Below are 14490 nucleotides of genomic sequence, written 5' to 3' on the forward strand. Positions count from 1 at the left end.
TCTTCTGTTTTCTGCCTATATTACAAAGCTTACAGATTTAGGAAGAAGGAATCTCTTTCCTAATTTTTCTTAATAAATATCTAAATATAGTCAAAGAGTATGTGCCAATATATACAGGGTGGCTGTAGTGAGTTGTAATACCGATACAGTCTGTGGTATAACTGTTTGTAATGCAATTCAGTTTATTATCTGTTGAGCTGGCTGTCTGATTAGGTTATTGTTGATAAATGAACAGCAGTTTGGAAATGATTGCGTAATGTGAAAGATGAGGAACAATGGGTAATGTTGGAAACAAGACATGTCTGATCACTTTGACATGGCCTGATGCCGTCTACAGTCACCATCTTTGGGTTTATACATCATTGTTCTGTTGTGTTTTTGTATTGTACATGTATTCTTACTGGGATTATAAAACAAAGGACTGCAACATATATAGTACAATACTAATTTTCCAACGTAACCCATCTCCATGTTTCGGTTGATTAGTGCAGCCAGTCAGCATTAGTCACGCCCATATACATGTTCCCCACGGCTCTGGCAAGGCAGAGTTAGGGACTCCTAAACTGCTTTTCAAGTTATTAATTGAGATCAAAAGATTCAATCAATAACTAATAACAATTTCTGCCTTTTATCCGGTGCTAGAGTAAATGGTTGGATGGATGATTGGGTGGATGATTGGATGGATGGATTTACACAATAAGACATAGTAAAACACACACATACATCAATGCGTATTGCACGCCATATTATGAGAAAACAATGTCAAACATTTTCCTTACACTTTAGCTGCAGTAGTATTTGAATCTTTCAGCCTGGCATGATAGTGCTCCAGTCGTTGGTTCACATAAATGCAAGTGGCCAGCAGAGCAGGCAGGTTCCTCAGGGGTGCAGAGGATGCTACCTTCAGGGCCCTCTCCTGCAGACGGCCCAGCATGGCAAAGGCTGCCCTGCTACACGCTTCCGCAAAGCTTGATCGCACCTCCAGGAGAGAGCTGTCTCTACAGGCTGCTGCCAAGGGTAGCAAGGCATCCAGCTCAGTCATGATTGCTCCACAGAACTGAGGGGGGAGAGAGAAGGCAAAGACAAGACAACATGATCTCAATAACAGAGGGAAAATCTGTCAGTAAGAGGAAAAACAGAAGAAAAAAAACATCAGAAAGCGACCTCATTAGATATAAATAATGGAACATTTGCAAGGAGTCATCCGAATGACAAGGATTCAAGACTAAGCCGAGTATTACACATGCATTTTTCTCTTACATTGTGCAAGCCATTACAGCTGAAAAGCAAACATCAGTGTCAATGCAGAATACAGATGTCTAAAAGCATGCCCTCCACAAAAACCTTGCTGCTGAAGATTCATAATTGGTATCAGGTCAAATAAAACCTTCACTTCTGAGAGCACATCAGCACTTGTCTAATTTTATAACAGCACGCATCATGTTAACTACATTCAAATAGAAATGTTACAACACATAGGAAGAGGTGGGGAGTCGGACATGCTGAGAGGAAAGAAAAAGAAAAGGTCAGGCAAAGGTGAGAGTGAGAGAGAGGAAGGGAAAGAGAGCTGCTTCAGCGATGTAAAGACCTACAGCTTATTCTATAAACTGCCAGAGCAACAAGCAAGACTTATCCCATTTATCTACATTTGTCCTGGAGAAAGGCCTATAGGGACTGGGCTCCTAACACCTTTACCTCTCCAGGGGCTGGGAGACTGGCTGATCAAGGCTCTTTAAAATAGGTGAGCGTGTGTGCTTGCTGGGACACAGATAAGCAGCAGTGGGATTTTGCTTGTTTCTATATTTAAATCTTTAATGTGTTTTTAATTAATATATAGCATTGTGTCAATCAGCATGGTTGACATAATGCTATACTGATACTTCATTCTTCTTCTAGTGTGTGTTTCTGTGTGTTAAGATGCTGTGGTGCTGGTTGCCGACACATGCACAAAATAAACCTATAGCATGCATATACTGTAGGGTAATAATTCAATATGTATTCTTCAAAAAAGCACCATGTGCTGTACCTATTACTGCAGAGAACAAGATGCACCCATGCACACCTTGACACAACTGCCTCTACAACCTTATGTGCTTCCTATTGGCATCATATTGAGAACAGTGAAAGATGATCAGGCAAGTGCCGTGGAGTCACACATGTGTGTGAGTTCACCTCCAAATTTATCCACCTATACATGTGAGCAGATTCTTAAAAAGCCTTAAAACAAAGCATATTTCACCATATTCCCTGGAGCTACCAAGCCAGGTCACACTGAGGGGAAAAAAAATCACCATAACTCAGAAAACTCTATGCCAGTTTAGTCAATCAATCACAGCATGTGTTACTTGCTTCTAGAGTCACGCACTCTATTACTTGACTTAATAGCTGACTGGGAAGTTCGACATTGTGTCAGATATGGGCTCCAGTGTGTGTACACAATTGACAATCTCACAATCTCTTTACACAATTTTCTCCTTAAAAGCTTCCAGTGGGGTTAAAAGGCCTGGGAACAATGGCCGTTTGGACAATTAAGTCAATATCTGACTGTATGCAGTCATTAGGAGCTTAGCTGTGAGAGGGAGAAAGCAGAGGCGGACACAACACAACATACATCCCCATGGGGATGGAGAGGCCCTGGAGAAACATTTCATACACATACGGTGTTGACACGAACACAAGCACACACACACACACTCACACACTGAGCAGACCGTCATCCTTACATGCACACTCATGCAAAAACAACCACACACATGCACCCACACTGAAGTCAGACTGAAACCTTAACTAGCTCAGATCAAAGCCCAGAATACCACCAGGACCATTGTAGCAAGGTGAAAGAGATTGTATAAAGTTTTTTAAGTGCTAGGGAGGCCTGTTTATGTGTGCAGAATTTGGAGTAGACAGACAAGTGGAGTACTGAACATGCAGGTGAGGGCTTCAGAGAAGTCTGAATACAGAAAAGGCACTTCTGTTGCTATAATAGAGAGGTAGCATCTAGTTTAGAAGGGCCCACCCAAACGAGGAAAGTTCAATCCTAGGTTCTGAAAAGAGGGCGAGTTCCAGCTGTTGAACAGAGTGTATTTGGCATTCAACACACAACTGACGGCCAATAAAAAAAAAGTGCACTATCTAAAGTACTCTGATGGATGAACGGTATAATCGCAGCCTGCATATGTATGGTAATACAGACAGTGAGGTGGATTCACATGAAAAAAGCGAGGATTGAGCTATGAACATATGAATATAAATGTGGGAAATATTGATCCATCATAATGCCTTTGAACTGGCCATATTTCACGCTTATGTCTTGTATAGTAATTTGCTCTCTGCTCAAACACTAGGGAATATGTCAAAAGAGGACAGAGGGGGTAAAAATATATATATAATATCTAACGGTCTCATCCTGGACGTCTGTCTCGTTCGGTGTTATTGAATGCAAATGCATGCATGTATAACCTTTGGGCTGAAAGGCTCTCATCTTTGAAGCGTTGACCTACACATAAATACGTTGTACAGGTCCTGAGCACAGACAAATTCTGACACTCGTTAGCAATGAGAGCCACAATTGCTGTCAAGTAAAAGGGCTAGAGGAGAGGGGGAGGGGGCAGAGGAGGAGGGAAGAGAGGTAGTAATGATAAGAGTCTGTACAGTGTGGAGGAGAGTAGTGGGTAGCAGAAGAAGCTAGAGGAAGGTGGAGGAAAGTGAGTTGGAGAAAGTTTCAGAGACTTTTAAGAGGAAAGGTTGTTCAGTAGTGGTAAAATAGGTAAGAAAAACAGCACAGTGTCATTTTAAATTGAAGTATTTGGCAGTCCAGTCCGCAACATTGGAGAACCTTTGTAGAGTTAGACACTAAGCCTGGTCTCACATCAGACAGTGGTCTTCCTCCTGAGAAAAATCAATCTCTGGTGTCTACTTCACCTCTCTCTGCCATTTCCCAGGCCCTCTCTTCTCATCTCTTCTCTCAAACTATCTCTTTTGTTATCCTGCTCTCTACCATAGCCTATTTGCCTTTGTGATACATCCCTCTATCATCTGTATACCCCATACTTTCCCCTATTCAACACCTTTCTCTACACACCATCTATGCCCTCATAATATCACCCATACTGCTTCTTGGTTTCCTCCTGTCTCTCTTTTGTCCTTAGAGTACTCCCCTAAAGTAATACTGATGACTCTTTCCAAGGCCCTTTCTGATCCAGGGTGTCAACTGAGTCAGGCCCAAATCATTTGGGCTCTCTATTGTAGAGGGGGCTTTCCGCTACAAAAAACATTAATCTCCCTGGGTGATGTGTGCAGACCTGCATTGTTCAGCCAGGTAGTAGTAAAGGAGGATGAACAGGACAGGGACACTGGTGTGTACGGCAAAACATGCTCATTCACAGGGTGAGGAGTGACAAGCTGGGGTCCTTTACAAATGTATTATACCTGTGTGTGTGTGTGTGTGTGTGTGTGCGTGTGTGTGTGTGCGTGTGTGTGTGTGTGTGTGTGTGTGTGTGTGTGTGTGTGTGTGTGTGTGTGTGTGTGACCGGGTTGTATAATGTGATAAATTGTGTGCAGGAGAAAAACAGTGGCTTATAGTGAGTGAGTGTTATCATGTCTGAAATATCGGTATTTTTTTTCAGTATTGAGAGATAATGCTGGAACTGGTATCTGCAAACCGGGCTGCAATGTAACCCTATAGGGAAAATGCTCGCCATCAATGTACGTCGACTAAAAGTGCTTGGTTTCGCCACAAACAGGCTCAGATTGTTATTATAAATGTCTGACTACATTATGGAAAGATGATGATGTCTTGTTTTGAAATCTTGTGAGACGACTTGCTGGAAGAGAGTGGTGTGGAATGCGAGTGGGGAGAGAGGAGTGCCGGAGAGAGTTTGTTGTTTTGGAGTACAGAAAGCGTAGCTTTGTGTTGTCTAAAAGATTTTCAATCTTGCAGTTCCGGAATGTGCCAACAAAAAGTCGAACTATACTTCGTGCAGCTTTCATAGACGTCTCCTTCGGATATAGACAGGCTGAAGTTGAGGCTAGTTGTGCTAGCATACAGCTACAAATGGATCCTAACACTCACACACAGAAACCGTGTTTCCAAAGCTGCTTTGTGAAAAAGCCTCTAAACTTCACCACTTATGTTTGGAGTAGCGGTGTTAGCCCAATGTCTCTCATCAGCTTAATGGGCAAAAACCTGAAGAAAGCGATATTTCAATCTGCTCTGTCTGCATGCGGTTTCTACACAGCGCTGTTTTAACATCCACAGCGCTACTCTGTAAATAGCGATTTTTTCTTCTTCTCACAAACAGGCTAAAACGAAAGCTTTGGGTCTGCAGTGACCATTTTGCCAGGCAGAGAGAAGAAATCCTATACCGAAGATCATTTTCCTAAAGAAAAATGCTGTTCCGGGTGCCCAGATAGCTCAGTTGGTAGGGCGGGCACCCATTTATAGAGGTTTACTCCTCGACGCAGCGGGCCCAGGTTTGACTCCGACCTGCGGCCCTTTGCTGCATGTCATTCCCCCCTCTCTCTCCTCTTTCATTTCTTCTGCTGTCCTGTCAATAAAGGCCTAAAAATGCCCAAAAAATAATCTTTAAAAAAAAAAAAGAAAAAAAAAGAAAAATGCTGTTCCAAAAGTGGAGAGCTGCAGACAAGCGGGGGTAAGCTAATGCTATTAGCTATAGTTACTGTGTTGACTGGCATCAGTACCTTTCCATAATGTAGTCAGACAATTATAATAACAATCTGAGCCTGTCAGTGGCAAAAACAGCACTTTAAAGGTGCCGTAGGTAGGATTGTGAAGATCTTGCCTGGCTCCGCCCTCCTACGTACGTCCACTCAATTTTCATTTCGCTTCAGTACTCCGTCTGGGTTTGTGGTATAGTCTTGGGTTTTCTCGACCAAAGGTTTTGGCAGTCCAATCAGCGAACAGAGGGAGTGGCTGAGAACGATGACGTTGAGGACGTGCGCTAGAAAGATGTGAGTGAAGTCATTCGGTCCGTTGTGGCAACGCCGCTGAAAAATCCAGAAGTTAAAGCCCGAGCAAGAACAATCTTTGCTGAGTTTTGTTGGTGACCATGATGTTGTGGCCCTCCTCCCCACGGGGTTCAGGAAAAGTACTAATCTAAAAAAGTACTAAGTAGAAAAAAACTAATCGGTGCTAATGCTAATAGCCTTGACGGTCTCCCCTCTTGTTGCACATGCGCATGACATACGTCACGACCAAACGTTAGCGATTGGTTATGGCAGATCCAGAGTGGCTCTGGGCAGATCCAATAGTTTGACTTCAACAGAGTACCCGCCTTCAAGGAAGTTAACACTTGTTAATGGAGAGTGGCTAGACTCTCTGTACAAATGAAATGTACGAGAGTCTAGTAGGACCAGGCTAGTAAAGATCCAGGATTTAGCCAAAAATTTTTAACATTGACAACTTCTCAGTCCCTCCCCCTTTTCTGCTAAAGCCCAAAACGGTCTCCTAAGCCCCTCCCCACACAAGGGAGAATGAATGTGTGCATGAGCAGTGATTGACACGCAGTTAGACACCCCCCCTGGCCCTGATCGGTGCATCTGAACAGGGAGCTGTGGATTTTTGCAAATCACACTACAGGCTGTAGGTGGCGCCAGAGGAGCTGGATTTTTTTTTAAATTACATGCTTCATGTAGTTCTACTCGAACATAGGGTCAGTTTCAGCAAATATGACAGAAAGTTAGTTTTATAAGTCTTACCTACTGCACCTTTAAGTGGATGTACATCAACAGTCGATATTGCCCCATTGGATTACATTGCGGCCCTGTTCGTGGCTGCCAGTTACAGCGTTCTTGTTCAATACTGGAATAATTTCTAAGATTTCTGTTTACATTAGTAACTTAGACACAAATACTTGGGAAAATAATCATTTCCCTTCAGGGAAAGACTAAAAAATCAAGACAACAGGGGTAAACAGCAGAATACATTTTGATTTGACTTTTGCTTGTTAACAAACAGGAGTCTTTGAACTGTATTAGTAATTCTTTCAGAAATAAAATGTTTTGGATTAAATATTGTAAAAAAGTCTGTGGCACAAATAAGAAATTATTTTGTTCTATTAAAATAGACCATTTTCTCCAACACATAACACTTTTTTTAGAATCTATGTGGGTAACCATATTTGTATAAAGACCTATGGAGCACTCCAATTTTAGTTGCATTGTTGCAGGGCATTGAAGCGATGTAAAAAGGTGAATCCTCGCTTTCACAGGATTCTGTCATATGTAAAGTATCTAACGACACAGATGACACACATCTGATGAAGATTTCCAAATATGATCTCACAGCTCTAGTAAGACACTTTACTGTCACTTTCATGTTTCATCATTTACAAATGCTTTCCAGCCTACAGGCTTTGTGTGCCTCCAGCTGTGCTGGTGGCCATTTACAGAGTGGTGTGTCTTTCTTTAGGAAGGCATCTTTGGGCATTCTCTACTATCTGTGGGCACTGTGAAAAGAACCGCTTAAAGCAACATTTGTTTAATAATTGCAGAAAGCCAGAAGGTAATTTAGTGATAACAACATGAGAGAAATATAAGGTTTGAGGCATGACATGGAATGCTGTAAAATAATGTGGAGGAGGCGTCTTAATTAAGTAAGCTACGCTTCATACCATGAACAAAACAATATGAAAGGATTAGCCCTATAATTAACCAATTTAAACAGATAAAGTCAAGTAACCCTTTAATTACTGGTCAAAATCGGATTATTAATGTGCATGTGAACACAACTTGATAAAGCTTCAAAGTTCTTATTTACTGTTAACTTACTAAAACTGCATAACATTCAGACAAAGAAATTGTGATCCAAAGAGGGTGTGGACAGCTGAGATTGCAAACTCTTGCTTACAAGAAATGTGTAGCTTTCTTTTGTGGAGCAAATTTTAAGAGACTGTTACCAGATTTTGTAGCCCAATCACATGTGTTGCCATACAAATTACAGGCATTATGACAAAATCATATATAAAAGAGCCAAGACCCCACTGATTAGAAGCAATGAATAACTATATTCTAAATACCTGAGAGTGCTTATGGAATGCCATGAATCAATTGCATTCATGTTATTGGTTACTAGTAGCAGGTAAATAACTGATACCACTTTATCGTCAGAGGTTGAATCTCAGCCTCACAACCAATACTGACAAACCACTTGTCAGTCTATCCTACCCTGAATCCAGGAGTACCTTGGCTATCATTTTGGGAGTCTCTCTCTCTGAGTACGTGTAGAAGAAGTCTTCTCTGAGATGTGTGTTGTCGGCAGTGACGGCGGCGTGTCTGGGAATGCGGCTCAGGGTGACGGAAGTGTGTCCGGAAGAATGTAAGGCCTCTTCCTGCTGTAGACTCTTGGCACAAACATCATCCAGCACCACTTTAACACAATGCGCCATGTGTGGGACCAGCCCCCTAAATGCTGACCTCCAATCAAACTCCAAAACCTGCACCTGCAAAATAGAAGGTGAGCCAACAGCCAATTAATGCCTGAATGAAGAAGGGAATATTTTACCTGTTGCAAAATGATAATAAGCCTGAATGTCTTTGAATAATAGAATAACGTATTATAAATCAACACATAGAATAGTCTCACCTCTGGCGTGTGGAGTGTTTCTGCTGTGGATTTCTTGCCATTTGTTGTCATGTCTAAATCCTCTCTATTCTTTTTCAAGATGCCTAAATTACCAAAAAAAATCAAATCAAATCATGGCAGTGCAATTTCAACAGGGACCAACAATGATACAGAAACTCATGAGATAAAAATAAAAAAAAAACAATGTGGTAGTAGTCTGTAGCATCTTTCAAATCTATGCATTATTTAGCATGACTATTTTCAATCACACATAATATACTGTATCATATTATGTGTTAAAGGCCTGACTGAATGCCAAGTGCAGTAACATAAAAGCAACTGTATATAACTCAGAGCCAGATATGGGTCACACTGCTCCCATCTTCCCCCCACTAGCCAAAATGAGACAGTGACCGGAGTATAACTGTACATGCCCCAGAGGGGGCAGAAAAAGGCAGTAAATGCTTATGGCGACGCCTTTACGAGACTAAATTTGGGGCTTAGATTTGATTTGAACCCAGATATCATCAACCACATATGGGGTAATTCCATGAGGAGAAATTGTGTGGATGTGTGGTGAGACGGGGGAATGAAGGGGGGTGAGATGTGAAGACAAGTGTACAGGATGTTGGGTTGGGTTGCAATTAAAAAGCGTGAACATGAACGCTACAATTTCCTAATCAGAAGGCGAAGAGTGAGACCCCAGGCGAGGCAATTTAGCCGAACAAGACCGCATGGAATGGAAGAAGGAGGAAGCAGCAAGCGCATCACTTTTTGACCTTTAAGCCCATCTGATGAATTTCTGGTAATTAAGCCGTTTGATTGCCTGGAATTAATGATTTGGATAACTGCCCTTTAAAGGCTGTTTACCTCTCTGTAAATTGAGCCTTTCTGCAAGTCTTGTTTTTGTAAATGTAACCTTTATGGAAAATACTCCACGCACCAAAAGCTTTCATTTAACATCTCTACAGCGGCAGTTCAAAGGGGAGAGAGGAGAAGGATACGAAAGGCTTATATAACACCCAAGATAATTCCCTACTAAAATAACATTTCTTTAGACACAACTCAGATTTCCCGCTGGAACACGTAACAGTGTGTGTGTGTTTGCGGGGGTGTAAGTGGACTGCTAAAGCCTGGAGGAGAGGCACAAATGCAGGGCTGTAGCCAGAGTTTTAGAAATACTGAGGTCATGGGTACAAGTCCCCCCTCTGTAACCCCACCACACTCACAGAAAGACTCTTAAGTGTCTAATTATTTGGATTATTAATACATTTTAGCACATTTTACTTATTTATTGTCTGTCTGATTATTTTCAGCAAAATCTAACTCCCTTCTTGATGGTCCAAATACTGTTTCAGAAGCTTATCCTCACTGTCAGGCAAAAACACTAATTATATTTGAATATTCTGTGGCCTTAAAATTGTGAATTTTAAGGATATTTGATCTAAATATTAAATCAGCCATGTATCTGCCATGTGTAATATGTTTAGATTGTAAAATGTAAACTGTATCTCAGGATACTAAGACTTGTAGAAGAGAAGAGTTGTACCTTTTACACAGGGAGTCTCCCCTGTACAATCAATAAAGGTCATATTGGTGACCAGCTCCTTCACAATCCTCTCAAACCCCAGCAGGGTGCAGGCCAGCTGGGTTAACACCCTCAACTGGTGGGAAGTTAAACTGAAGCTCCTGTTTTTCATGGGAAGCTCCATTGGCGCTGTTGAAGGAAGAAAAAAAAGAATGGAAAAGATGGAAAAATAAACAGTGCATATGCTTGTGAATGTATGACTGAAAGAGAGATAGAAGAGTGAGAGCTGCAGTAGTTTACAGTTCAGTAAAGGAATAAACAATTTCATGAAAATAGGTTTTCAACCCAACCTCCCAACCTACATGCACTCATCAGAAAACACTCCTCCCACCCTCAAGTCTTGCCTTGCACGGCACCTCTTATAAATATCGACCCATTCATGTTTTCCCAATACACCGCATAAACAAAGAGACAGTGAAAAAATATGCAAAACTTTTCTCCCCGAGAAGTCACACATGCACATCCTCCTCTCTCGGCACAAAACTTTTCTACCCCTAACCCGCTGATGACCCCCTTTGCAAATATGGATTTCCCATTTTGGAGGCTGCCAAAGCCATCACCCGGGGGATGTTCCGCATTAAGCTGGAGAATGGGCGGCTGGGAGATGCGTTGCCATACTCCCAGACACATGCACAAATACTTTTGTGTGTCCGCTTAAATGAGCTCCTCCACTGCAAAGGCATTTGGGAATGGATGAGCTCAGTATTAGCCTTGACTCTGAAAGCACGGAGATGATTGAGCGTTGGGAAGTAAAGAAAGAAGAGGGGGCCCCTTTTCCAATAATTGTAACATTATTGCTGCTAATGTAATTTTGCTATATTGTTGAACAACATCTGACAATATGACAACACACTGTCCCCAAGGATGCCTGGTTTAATCATGCATGAGGTTTGACTCTCTCTGTATGTAGGCATATGTGTGTGTATGTTTACATGAGTGTTTATTAGTGAGTCAATGAGTGTTGGTGTGTTTGCCGGGTGTGCACACGTGTGTTTATGTGCATGTGCAACTTGATTTGTAGAAGACACTTTCACATACATTTGCACATGTCAGTCTTGTAGGATAATTGCCACACTGCTACCAAACTCTGTGGTCAACATGGAATATATTCTGACCTCAAGTTTGTTTGTGTTTCTAAGTGTATACATGCATTTATGTGCAAGTGTGTGCGTGCATGCGTGTATGAAATCACATGTGAATAGCTGTGTAATTATTTGGTGTGTGTTTGACAGTGTGTATGTGCGTGTGTGATTAAGCTGCATGGGTCTGCAGCTCCTCTGTAATGGGGTCCAGTGGGAGTCTGTGCTACAGAGACTACCTCGTTCTGCATGTGTACATGTGTGACCTGGCTGACACCCACGTGCCAGCCTCGTTCTCCAGCTTGCACATTCACGCACGCACCAACAATCATGTCTATTTCTGAAGTCACCAGCAAGTCAACATAGCTTTCCGTGCCTCAACGCGGGGGCAAACTAAAACAGTCAACAACTCAAGAGTAAACAATCTAAACCGGATGAGACAGGGACACATTAGAGAGAGAGCTGTAGATTCTAAAAGCTATCACGACCCCCCCCGACCCACGACCGTGACCCACGATCGCGCTGCTGTAGTTCCAATGAGACAACCTGTAGGGGGACCGAAGAGGGAAAAGTTACATAGTATGCCTTTAACTACCACTTTATCTGGAGCATCACCTTTTCCAGAGCATCATCTGTCTCTCTCCTTAACCATTTATTCCCTCAACCTGTGACCCTATGACTGTTGCACTTGCTCACTAAGTAGACGCACATGACCTTGATGTTTAGCAATGCTCTGCTCAGCCTCTCATTGAGCTCTGCCACCCAGGTTATATAGGTATTTATAGTTGTCTCCCTAGCCAAATAGCCCTATAGCCATATCAGTGTAGTGCACAGCCATCTAAACCTCATTATACCTTTGTCACAACAGTGAGGCCAAATGGAGGCTCTCATAGCCGGTTGATGGAGAGGGTGTGCTTAAAAGCACCCAGGTGTGTCATATAGCGTAGTGCATGGCATGTCTCATAGACTAGAATGAGGAAGGGCACTAGCAGGCAGAAGAGTTCAACCAAAGGTCAATTTACTGAGAATCAATAAGGGAGGACTGGTGCTGAAGGCAGGGCAAAAATTGTATTTTTATATAAGAGCTCCCCCATATGACATTATAGTGTGAGGGTGTTCTTATAAACACAAAGAAAATCAATGGTTACTGTGATAACCATAAAAGCAGTACGCATCTTATCAGAAGCCCTCAAAGAAAACAAGCATATGTCAAGCAATATGTCACTCAACACAACAGTGTGTGTGTGTGTGTGTGGGGGGGGGGCCTTTATGTTTTTATATGGAGCAGGAACATTGTAAGAAAAATTTCTGAAAATACCCAACTCTGCAAGTCTACAGTGGCCAGTCTCAGTTTGTAGCTTTCAACAATGACAACAATGTAACACAAAAGGAAAAAACAAACAGAGCAGGTATTTTTGGTGAGCCATCAGTCTTCTTCTTGTCTGTCTCTCCTGTGGGTTCCACCATCAGCTCCACAGCTCTCTCTCTCTCTCTCTCTCTCTCTCTCTCTCTCTCTCTCTCTCTCTCTCTCTCTCTCTCTCTCTCTCTCTCTCTCTCTCTCTCTCTCTCTCTCTCTCTCTCTCTCTCTCTCTCTCTCTCTCTCATACACACACACTGCTCCTGACTGGCAGCGAACAGAGAGAGAGAGGGAAGAGAGGAGGAGATGGGGGGAAGGGAAGGGGGTGGTGGTTAGGGATGAAAACATGGGGAAGAGAGGGAGGGAAAGAGAGGGAGAGGCGGGATAAGGGAATTCCCTTAGCAGTTGTTATTGATTCCGGTGTTTACGGGCGAATAGTTTAGTGCCGTTTACAAAACAGAACAGATGCAGCCAGTGAGCAAAAAGGTAAACAATTGCTGTGTGGCGGGCTGCCAAATCCCCAGTCTGATGTATTAAACTCACAGTGAAGAGCATTTCCCCTTTGGCTGCACTTATTGCCACTTCATTTCCTCCTCACTCACATACACACTCTCTCCTTCTTGCCATCTCTCCTCTTCTCTGTGTCTCTCTCTTTCTCTCTTGTTCCCTCATTTATCCGAGAAGGGGAAAAAAAGGAGAAGGACGTAGGATGCTTTTTGCCGTCTGGCTATTTTGTGTCCTTCTCTGACCCAGGAGGCCCAGTTCTTCCAAACAGAGCCATTAGTAGGGGGAATTGCATGTGTCTGACATGGCCGAAAACCAATTATTAGACACTTTCTACCAAATGATGCCCAAGTCTTTGGGGAATGGGCAATCATGCAATAATTTAGCCACTGATTTAATTTCTCTCCAGCACAGCATCTCTCCCTCTCTCATCCTCTGTCCCTCATTTCCCTCTCTTTCTCTTATTCTGTCTCTCTGTAGTGTAAATCAGACCGATCAGAGGAGTGTTCTGCCTCTCTCTTACCACACTACCCGACTGGCCTCTAGTCTCTTATCATGCAATCACAATATGTGAAGACGAGCTTTCTACTTTTGTGCTGAGGCGTGTGTGTTGTACAACACCCTCTACAGGTGATGTAAGCATTTGGTTTCATTAGATACAGAGAGATAAAGAAGGGCAATTTCAGAAGGCAAGGCAATTTAGGCACATGGATTAAACAATTGAAATTCAACCTGATTTACATATTGCATACAATTCATAAAACAAAATTATACAGATAAAAAAGTGCATAGTAATTTGTTCATATCTCTGTTTTTGTTAACATCCTAGAGGCTGTTGGCAGAAGTTGTAGTTGTTTCTATGCTTAGGCTTGAAAAGATACTATATAATAATCTAACCAGCTGGAAATAAAAACACGGAACAGCTTTTGATATTCGAGCATGAAATACATTTCTTTATTCATCATGAATCCTCTGACATCTATTTTTCAGATGATACAAGACTGATGTTGTAACGTATGCAACATGACAAACTTTAAATCTAAGTTCACAATAACACCTAAAATCAAAGCAGACGTCCTTGTCAAAACATAGTGCCCACATCGCCCATAATGCAACACAGCCACAGGCAGTTCTGTCAGAGATTCGGGTATGTGCTAATATCAGCTAATGTAGCCTCAAGCCACTAGCCTCAAGCAGAGACAAGGAGCAGGCTTCAGAAGTCTGGTAAGCCCATTTTTTTCTAATTCCACACACAGATTTTTTAATTTTAAACTTTTTAGACCCAACTGACATTACCTCAAGTTAAATCACTTGAGGCTAATTATCAGACTTTGCACAGTTCCCCCTGGAGCCACATATCACTTTATACAACTTATTTTAC

General features: G+C 42.2%; 1 protein-coding gene across 4 annotated transcripts in view; it reads right to left on the minus strand.

The window, feature by feature from the left end:
* Positions 1-14490, minus strand: part of kiaa0825 (KIAA0825 ortholog) — a 133347-nt gene that overhangs the window by 99521 nt on the left and 19336 nt on the right. For all 4 annotated transcript variants that reach the window (XR_004106612.2, XM_035994305.1, XM_035994297.1 and 1 more), the window contains exons 7-10: positions 10131-10298; positions 8603-8685; positions 8202-8459; positions 780-1057 (exon numbers count right to left, since the gene is read on the minus strand). Coding sequence is in view for 3 of the 4 variants with exons in the window: in XM_035994305.1 (XP_035850198.1) it covers positions 780-1057; positions 8202-8459; positions 8603-8685; positions 10131-10298 (787 nt within the window). In the remaining variant the exon portion in view is untranslated. The remainder of the gene's footprint in view (positions 1-779; positions 1058-8201; positions 8460-8602; positions 8686-10130; positions 10299-14490) is intronic.

Source organism: Sander lucioperca, chromosome 2, assembly GCF_008315115.2.
Source record: "Sander lucioperca isolate FBNREF2018 chromosome 2, SLUC_FBN_1.2, whole genome shotgun sequence".
Classification (NCBI taxonomy): domain Eukaryota; kingdom Metazoa; phylum Chordata; class Actinopteri; order Perciformes; family Percidae; genus Sander; species Sander lucioperca.